This window comes from Erythrolamprus reginae, chromosome 3 (assembly GCF_031021105.1).
Source record: "Erythrolamprus reginae isolate rEryReg1 chromosome 3, rEryReg1.hap1, whole genome shotgun sequence".
In the NCBI taxonomy this organism is placed as follows: domain Eukaryota; kingdom Metazoa; phylum Chordata; class Lepidosauria; order Squamata; family Dipsadidae; genus Erythrolamprus; species Erythrolamprus reginae.
This window is the reverse complement of record NC_091952.1, coordinates 12008326-12018183: the sequence shown is the minus strand read 5'-3', so window position 1 is coordinate 12018183 and position 9858 is coordinate 12008326. Positions and strand designations below refer to the sequence as shown.

At 41.2% G+C, this 9858-nt stretch overlaps 1 protein-coding gene across 2 annotated transcripts; it reads right to left on the bottom strand.

Annotated features, from left to right (window-relative positions):
- Positions 1 to 1627: 1627 nt before the first annotated feature.
- On the bottom strand, positions 1628 to 9441 carry RPS21 (ribosomal protein S21). Of its 2 annotated transcripts, none has more exons than XM_070748781.1 (6): positions 9341 to 9441; positions 7752 to 7840; positions 4445 to 4508; positions 3285 to 3356; positions 2416 to 2471; positions 1628 to 1692 (listed from the first exon to the last, which is right to left on the bottom strand). In XM_070748781.1, the coding sequence occupies exons 2-6, from the start codon at positions 7799 to 7801 to the stop codon at positions 1683 to 1685; spliced, it is 252 nt and encodes an 83-aa protein (XP_070604882.1). In that variant the 5' UTR covers positions 7802 to 7840; positions 9341 to 9441; the 3' UTR covers positions 1628 to 1682. The 2 variants fall into 2 exon arrangements, with proteins under 2 accessions (XP_070604882.1, XP_070604883.1); XM_070748782.1 differs by having other exon boundaries at positions 8820 to 9348.
- Positions 9442 to 9858: the final 417 nt, after the last annotated feature.

Below are 9858 nucleotides of genomic sequence, written 5' to 3'. Positions count from 1 at the left end.
TCAGTCTTCTATGTTTCTATGTGCAGTCGACAGAAGTATGGTTAGATGCTGGGCACAGAAGGTGAGGCCATTAGAAGATGGTTCGGCAGAGCTCTATGGCTTCGTGACCAGAACAAGTAGTACCGACAGGGCATAAACACCCTTGTGTATGCGCTGGAGGAAGGCCATAGAACGGGACAGAGATTACGTGGAAAAATAGGGAGTGTAGAACAAGCATCATTCTTTCTTTCTGAAGACTTGTGTAAGCCTTGTTTATTCATTTATTCCACATAAATCATCCACCTTTTTCCTATTCAAGAAATTATTTCTACAAGCAAGAGATGATATATGGAAAACTACCTAGCTTCTAAACATTTCTGTTCAGTCATGTCCAATTCTCAAAGATTGCCTAGGCAAGTCCCATTATCTCTTTTCTAGGGCTGAGAGCTGTGTGTCAAGTACAGTGGTACCTCTACTTACGAACTTAATTTGTTCCGTGACCAGGTTGTTAAGTAGAAATGTTTGAGAGAAGCAGCAATTTTCCCCATAGGAATCCATGTAAAAGCAAATAATGCGTGCGATTGGGGAAACCATAGGAAGGGTGGAGGCTGTGTTTCCTCCCAGGAGATTCCTAGAGAGGCCCCACAGAGGCTTCTCCCTGCCTTTTCTGGTTAGTTTCGGAGGCTCGGGTTTGTAAGTGGAAAATGGTTCTTGAGAAGAGGCAAAAAAATCTTGAACACCCAGTTCTTATCTAGAAAAGTTCCTAAGTAGAGGCGTTTGTAGGTAGAGGTACCACTGTATTAGAATCCTATAGTCAACAGCTCACAAAGATCCATAGATGATTCTTCAAATAACCCATCTTAGTTCATAAATTTTAACTTGTATGTTTACAACTCTGATTGTCTCAAAAAGCTTGGATCGTTTAGTTGAATCTAATCCACCTATTTCTCAGGCTTATGAATGTTTTAATCAATCCACATCTTAATATAAAGTTTTCACCAAATTACTTGTTTCTTTCAGTTTCTTAAACTTAATTTAGGAAACGAATACTTTTCTAGGATCAATGTCACTGAAACCAACCATTTATTTTATGGTTAATTACCGTTTTTTGGAGAACAAGACACACCTTAGTTTTTGGGGAGGAAAATAGGAAAAAACCTCTGCCAACAGGTATTCATCTGGCTAGCATCCTTAGTCTGGTCAGTTTCAGCACATTATTTTATCCCCTGGTTAGGGATTTTAAAAAAAACTTCTTTGGAGGGAGTAGCAATGAAAAAAGCTTGCAAAGACTTAGGGCTGGGAAAAAACCTCCTTCATAGGGAGTAGCAATGAAAAAAGCCTGCAACAGGCTGGACAAAACCTTCAGAGCGAGGCCTGTGAGCTGGGAAGATCATTAGGGCTGGAGAAAAAAAAGGCTTCCGGGGGGGTGGGGAGAGGGAGGGAGGGAGAGAGAGAGAGAGAAAGTGCACCCAATTTTTCAGCCTTTTGGGGGGGGTGTGCATCTTATACTCCGAAAAATACAGCACACAGAACTGTACTGTTAAAGTGTCTTAAATGACATCTTATCAATAATGTTGTAAACATCAAAATTAGTCACGTGTAAAGTATTCTTCCTGTTATGACTTGAAATAATACACTGCACAACAAATGTTTTCCAATGGTTTATTTTCTAGGAAATCCCATGTCATGACATTTTTTTTCAGTTAAAAATTCCTGAAAAAAGAAAACAAAATACAGAATGATTAATTTTCAAATAAATTAAGGACACAGGCTCACAAAAATTCTTCCCTGGAACCTGCCTCATTTGATTCTATCTGCCCCATTTGATTCAATCTTAAAATAAAATGTTTGGCTGCAGCTCTATGAAGCACTGAAAAACAAGAAAGGGAGAGACTTTCATAGGGAAGGGGTAATTATAGGGGGAAATGTTTAGATTGTCTTCTGATAACAGAATATAGCTGAAAGGGACATTTGATGGCTGAGGAGTTCTGGGAGTTGAAGTCCACAACTCTTAAAAGTTGCCAAGGTTGGAGACTCCTGTTTTAATTCAACACTCTGCACAAGCAGGAAAGTCTATATCATTTCAGACAATCTCTTCTTGAAAAACTTCTTGAAAATTGTTCAGTGAGAACAATTAATCAATCGAACACTCACAAATTCTGTAGGCAAGCCGTTCCATTGATTAATTGTTCTCACTGTCAGAAAATTTCTCCTTAGTTCGGATAAACAGGAATTTTATAAGAATCATTTTTTGTGAGATTAGTGGCTATATAAACTTAATAAATAAATAAATAAACAAACAAACAAACAAATAAGCATTTTCACCAAGGCATATATTTTGGGAATACGTAATCTCCTAATGACATTCATGATGTGCTCTCAAGCAAAACAGAAAGATGCATTATCACAGCTTCCAAACTTAAATATCAGACTTACTTGGAAACAATTCCATCAGTCCTTGCCAGTCGTAGAATTGAGTCATCAGACTCTCCCTGAAAAACAGTTTTGTAGGTAGACAAGATGAAGAAATTGAATTCATACCCTGAATTTCAATCTGAAAACACTTCAGTGAGTTTGGGAAATTGTCCAAAGGAAGTTCATTGGCAACTAAAACGATAAGTTTCTATCATTAAGAATCAAGTACTTTTGCATACTTGTTTGCTTTTAAGGTTGAAAAAAAATGGCCAAGATTGAAAACCTTATAGTTAAAAAAATTATAATTTAGAATACAGAGTTAGTATTTGTACATTGAAGATGGGTGAAGCATCCCACAGCAAAACATTGACACTGAAATGGTTTGGTGCTGAAGTGGTTTGATAAGTCCACTCTAATGTTTGCCTGCTACCAATATTTGCCTGCTACACCTATAATTTAATGTCTGTGGAGGGGGAAAACAGGTTCCCCCACCTCCTGGAAGTCCCCTGGAGGCCAGAAATGGCCTATTTCCCAACTCCTGGTGAGCTCAGTAGACTCGTGTATCACCCTCCCCAGGCTCCAGAGCAAGGGTCCTCAAACTTGGCAAGTTTAAGACTTGTGGACTTCAACTTCTGAGAGTTGAAGTCCACAAGTCTTAAACTTGCCAAGTTTGAAGACCTCTGCTCCAAAGGCTTCCCTGGAGCCAGAGGAGGGTAAAAATGTCCCCCCCCCATCCCCCTGGAGGGTCTTCACTTTAGTTCAGCTGCTACAAAGAAAATAGGAATGATTATAAACATGTATAAATATAATGAATGAAAATACTCATCCTGTATTTATAAACTATTCAGAAATAGGCAAACTCTTGAGTCATTGAAAACAATTAGACTTACCATCCGACGGATTGCTCCACAAATGGCATATGCTTTGAACTGGCCATTCACTCTGCCTGTGGCTTTGTCAACCTGCCATTGGAATTAAGAGGGTTCAAATAATTGTTATACAATCATAACTGAAAGCTGAAAGATTAGTATCTCATGTTGCGTTTTACATATCTAACCAGTTTGACAACTGAGCAAAACCCCAATCCCATCCCAAAAAGGAAAAGATGAGTTTACTGACCTAAAGTGAAACCTATTCATTTATAAAAAAATAATTTTGTTCTTCTAAGGCACATGGAAATAAAAATTAAAAAAGGAAAAGTTTGAAGTAATTTTTAAACTTTAAAAGAAGCCTGAAATAAATTGACAATTTCAGCCTTCATTGTGCAGTGTTATATTCTAATCATATTCATTCTCTTTTCATTGCTATGTTTCTGTTGTACTCTGAAAGCTTTTAACAGTTATAGTTACATGTATAACTATAACTGTCTGGTTTGGTTCTGCAACCCAACAAGACTGACACAGACTTCAGAGGAAACTTTGTGAAAATATTTACTGACCCCTTGCATCCTGGACATAAACTGTTTCAACTCCTACCCTCAAAACGTCGCTACAGAACACTGCACACCAAGACAACTAGACACAAAATCAGTTTTTCCCCAAACGCTATCACTCTGCTAAACAAATAATCCCCTCAACACTGTCAAACTATTTACTAGGTCTGAACTACTATTACTACTAGTTTTTTCTCATCATTCCTATCACCAATTTCCTCCCATTTATGACTATAACTTGTTGGTTGTATCCTTAAGATTTCTATTAATATTGTTTCCTGATTGCTTATTTGATCCCTATGACAATCATTAAGTGTTGTACCTCATGTTTCTTGACAAATATATATTTTCTTTTAAGTACACTTAGAGCATATGCACCAAAGACAAACTTCTTGTATGTCCAATCACACTTGGCCAATAAAGAATTCTATGTCTATATAGCAATCAAGATTTGGTTTTGTTTGCCTGCATTAGGAAATAGAGCTTAATGCCTAATGCCCAAACACCTGGCTCTATCACCCCCCAAAAATTAAAATATTTTGACTATGCAATTGCATCTGTTTATTTGATTTTAAACATTGATGGCTTTCAACTTGGTGTTACACATATTTTACTTACTTCTGCAACATTTATTTGGATGGAAGCATGGTCTTTAGCACCAATTATCCGATTGCTAGCAGAGCTGAAAGGGAAAAAAATACATACATATACAGAACTTAAAATCAAGCACCGAGGTGAAAATATGTTCTCATCATGTGGTACCCATTTCTTGACATGACAACTTACCAACCTTTTGGTAGAAATTCCTACAATGGAAAACCCAGAATCCCTCTTATTAAGACATTGTAGGAGGGCAACTGTATTAATCTAACAAAACCCAGAAACTTTTCTAAGAAATATTATTAAACACATTATTTTCCTCCCTATAATTATTTTACAGTTGTAAGTCATGCATACCAAAGTATCTACAGTTGTACCTCTACCTAGGAACGCCTCTACTTAAGAACCTTTGTAGATAAGAAGTGGGTGTTCAAAAATTTTTGGCCTCTTTTCATTTTCTACTTAAGAACCTGAGCCCAGAAAAATTTCCCAGAAAATTTGAGAGCGGCACGAAGGCCCGGCCAGTTTCCTGCCATTCCCCCTTTAATCCTGGCCATCTCGGGCTTTTCGGAGCTGCCAGAGGAGCCTTTCGATGGCACTTAAGGAGGCTTTGGCAGTCCAGAGCGAACAAAGCAATTTCCTTTCTCTGGGCGCTTGGAGGGAATAAACTACTTCGCTGTGGTGACTCCCTCGTACCGCCTCCCATACACCCGCTGTGAGGTTGCCTCCCGGAGCATTTGGGCACAGAAAGGCAAAAGGGGGCGCACCGGCCCGGCCGGATCAACTCTTGCTTCAGCCAAACCGAGGAGTCACCACAGTGAAGGAAAGGCGCCGGCTACAAAGTGAGCGAATGAGGGGAACCCCTTCAGCATGGGAAGGAAGAGGAAGCAGGTAGCAGCATCAGCATCTGAATAACTAAAAAGTGCTTAGTGGCTATGGTGGAAGACAAAGATTAATTTAGTTAAGGCTCCTCACCACAATGAAACAAAGGAGCCTGGTAGTCTAGTTGGAAATGTTAGGCATGATACTGCTGGTTTCTTCCATTCATGGAATAATTTTAGCCAACCTGTCCCAAAATTGTTTTGTTGGGTCATCTGATCATGTTGCAATGACGTCTGGCAAAAACCATAGGAGGGGAGGGGAAAAAAAGCACAAAGCCATCTGTGTTGGACTCAAGTTAAGAAAATTTCCCCAGGCACTGAGAGGATAGTGAGCTAAGATTGCAGAGTAAATTGCCTAACACTTATATCAATGAGAATTCTTTGATGCTCTCTGAGCTTGGTTGTTTTTTTGCAAATGCTTCATTACCCAAAATAGATAATACAATCAGTGCCATAGCACTGATTTTATTTATTTATTTATTACTTAGATTTGTATGCCGCCCCTCTCCGAAGACTCGGGGCGGCTCACAACATGTAGAAACAAATCATAAGTGAACAGACAAATTTAAAAATATTTAAATATTTAAAAAAAACCATATGTTAACAGACGCACACCCAGACATACCATGCATAAATTAAACATGCCCAGGGGGAGATGTTTCAGTTCCCCCATGCCTGACGGCAAAGGTGGGTTTTAAGGAGTTTACGGAAGGCAGGAAGAGTAGGGGCAGTTCTAATCTCTGGGGGGAGTTGGTTCCAGAGGGCCGGTGCCGCCACAGAGAAGGCTCTTCCCCTGGGGCCCGCCAACCGACATTGTTTAGTTGACGGGGCCCGGAGAAGGCCCACTCTGTGGGACCTAATCGGTCGCTGGGACTCGTGCGGCAGGAGGATGTTATATAGTCTGGATAAATAATATCTGCAAAACCACCACCGCTACCAAGCTCTGAGAGCATCAAAGACCCATTTCAACCCTGACTTAGAAATACCGGTATTCTCCTTTATCGGTACTCACAGCAGTTTGAAACAACTTCCCCAAAAAGTGATGATTTCCTTTCACTAGATGTGTTGAACTGGAAGCTAGAAAGCAGGGCCTGAACTGTCCCTTCCAACCCTTACAAATCCAGGGATATCCTGCCAGTTGTATCTCACACATAAGAGGCTTTCTTGGCTAAGATTATTTTACCCGATTACCAAACTACACTTAGCATGTTGAGCTTTAGAGAGCCATAAAAATTTGGATTTTTAAAAAAAGAAAGCCTCAACAGGCAATTCATACAAATTAGGGGTCCCTGTATTGGCACATTATTTGGCTGTTTACTGTTCCATGGGGTTGTAGTCATAGAAACATAGAAGACTGACGGCAGAAAAAGACCTCATGGTCCATCTAGTCTGCCCTTATACTATTTCCTGTGTTTTATCTTAGGATGGATATATGTTTATCCCAGGCATGTTTAAATTCAGTTACTGTGGATTTACCAACCACGTCTGCTGGAAGTTTGTTCCAAGGATCTACCACTCTTTCAGTGAAATATTTCCTCACGTTGCTTTTGATCTTTCCCCCAACTAACTTCAGATTGTGTCCCCTTGTTCTTGTGTTCACTTTCCTATTAAAAACACTTCCCTCCTGAACCTTATTTAACCCTTTAACATATTTAAATGTTTCGATCATGTCCCACCTTTTCCTTCTGTCCTCCAGACTATACAGATTGAGTTCATTAAGTCTTTCCTGATACGTTTTATGCTTAAGACCTTCCATCATTCTTGTAGCCCCTCTTTGGACCCATTCAATTTTGTCAATATCTTTTTGTAGGCGAGGTCTCCAGAACTGAACACAGTATTCCAAATGTGGTCTCACAAGCGCTCTATATAAGGGGATCACAATCTCCCTCTTCCTGCTTGTTATATCTCTAGCTATGCAGCCAAGCATCCTACTCTCTTTTCCTACTGCCCGACCACACTGCTCACCCATTTTGAGACTGTCAGAAATCACTACCCCTAAATCCTTCTCTTCTGAAGTTTTTGCTAACACAGAACTGCCAATGCAATACTCAGATTGAGGATTTCTTTTCCCCAAGTGCATTATTTTACATTTGGAAACATTAAACTGCAGTTTCCATTGCTTTGACCATTTATCTAGTAAAGCTAAATCATTTACCATATTACAGACCCCTCCAGGAATATAAATAATTTATCTATCTATCTATCTATCTATCTATCTATCTATCTATCTATCTCTATCTATCTATCTATCTATCTATCTATTTGATTTGTATGCTGCCCCTCTCTATACAACTGTTTTTGGGATTCTTAGTTTTGTTATTCCATTTTTAAGAGTACTGCTGTTTTGGAGTCACCTGTAAGATCAAATAAGTAATAAAACAGCTATATCAGTTTCCAAACCATCCAAGGAAGACACACAATTTCTCACAATCAGATATACTCACCATTTACGAGGCACGTAGAGATCTACAAATTCCCCAGCGTCGTTCTGCATTATGCTTCTTTTACTTGCCTCAAATCAGGTGCAAGATTTCTAAAATGATTATTGCTAAGATCAGTTATGAAGCAAATAACTGCAGTTGTTAAGTGCATCATGCAGTCATTAATCAAGCTGATTGGATAGGTTACAAAACGTAATCATATGTCCCAAGACAATGCAACTGTCATAAATATATCCCAGTTGCTAAGTGCCTGAATTTTGATCACATAATCATGGGGATGCTGCACGGGTTGTAAGAGCGAAAAACAGTCATGTCACATTTTCCAGTGCCGTTGTAACTTTGGGAAAAATTGGTTGTAAGTCAAGGATTACCTGTAGCTACACCATTTGCACACAACTTTACAGGATAGAAAATGGAATTGCTAATATTAGCTTATACGTCTTTTGGGAACAAGACTGTATCCAATTGGCCATAAGCATTCTATTAAGAAGATAATGAAGTGGCGCAGTGGGTAGGGTGCAGTATTGCACTACCCTAAAGTAGAATTTTATTGGCCAAGTGTGATTGGACACACAAGGAATTTGTCTTGGTGCATATGCTCTCAGCGTACATAAAAGAAAAAGATACATTTGTCAAGAATCATGTGGTACTGCACCACCCTAAAGCTGACAGCTAGGTCTGCAGGTCAGCGGTTCAAATGTCATCACTGGCTCAAGGTTGACTCAGCCTTCCATCCTTCCGAGGTGGGTAAAATGAAGACCCGGATTGTGGGGGCAATATGCTGGCTCTGTTAAAAAAAAATATGCTACTGCTAACATGTTGTAAGCCGCCCTGAGTCTAAGGAGAAGGGCGGCATTAAAAAAAATCGAACAAACAAATAATCCTGTATCTACTTCAGATACATGAATTGCAGGATATAGGACACGGTGTCTAACTCAATTGCATCATGCGGCATATTGTGACTTTTTTTGCCTTTGCATGATGCATCCAGCCCATAGGTGGCCAGTTTGACAGGCCTGATTTAAGGTCTCTCCCATCCTTACTAGAACAGAGTTGGGAGATCAGAGATACCTGGCAGGCTCTGACAGAAAAGGACAGGATCTGTTTTCTGTGGCCTTGAATGCAGGCCAACAAAAGATCCAAGTAGAATCAATTGGGGGGGGGGGAGTCAAGCATGCAAAGCTTTGCTTGCTTCTTAAAAAAGGAACTCAGGCGGGTGGTGGGTTCCAATTCGCAGGAAGCGTGGCTGGGCAGCAATTAGATGGGGGAAAAATCATGGATAGAAATGTAACAAACGAAGTTGCCTGGGACATTTTAATTTGGACACCCTGCACTAGCATAGCGGGTTGGGCTCGATGACCTCAAGGGACCCTTCCCATTCTTAGGCTCTACCCTCCTAATGGGGCTAGGCTTTCTGCATAGGCAGCGTTGGGAGACAGAGGGTGGCGGGCGGGCTCATTTTTCCTTCCCCGCCCCGGCCGCGTGGAAACAAAGGAAGGCATCCCCCCCCCTTCCCGCCGTGACTCGACCGGCCCCGGGGAAGAGCGGCGAGAAAGAAACGGCCCCGCGAACCGGGATAGGCCTCGCCTCACCTCCTCACGCACCGCGAGCCCAGGCCGGAAAAGGAAGAGGGTGTTACTCCGAAGCGACTCGAAAGGGAGGGGGAGGCCACGGAGCGGCGCGCGGGAGATGACGCCATCCGAACGCGAGAGCGGCGGAAAGGCATCCCAAGAAAGCAGAAGGGAGGAGCGCAGCTTTGAGGGCGGGGCGAAGAGTACGTTAGCCACGCCCATGTCTTTCTCTTGTGGCAAGGGCGGGAAAGGTCCAACCTGAGCGGGAGCTTCTAGCAGCGCTGTGAGGAGAATTCAGAAGCGTCCAAGCGAGAGAAAGCGGCGCGCAAAGCAGCCCGCGATATGGCCCGTGTCGGGGGTAGGCCAAGTTGGCTCTTCTATGACTTGTGGACTTCAACTCCCAGAATTCCTGAGCCTATCATGCTAGCTCGGGAATTCTGGGAGTTGAAGCCCACATGTCATAGAAGAGCCAACTTCGCCTACCCCTGGGCTATATTTTTACTTTTATTTATTTATTTTGTCCAATACACAATATACAT

Bases quoted from the DNA above. Each gene is read 5' to 3' on its own strand.
- RPS21 (XM_070748781.1), bottom strand. From the start codon at position 7,801: ATGCAGAACGACGCTGGGGAATTTGTAGATCTCTACGTGCCTCGTAAA. The intron at 3,357-4,444 runs GTAAGTAAAATA...TTCCAATGGCAG, and splicing joins TCCAAATAAATGTTGCAGAA to GTTGACAAAGCCACAGGCAG. The intron at 2,472-3,284 runs GTAAGTCTAATT...ACTGTTTTTCAG, and splicing joins GTGGAGCAATCCGTCGGATG to GGAGAGTCTGATGACTCAAT.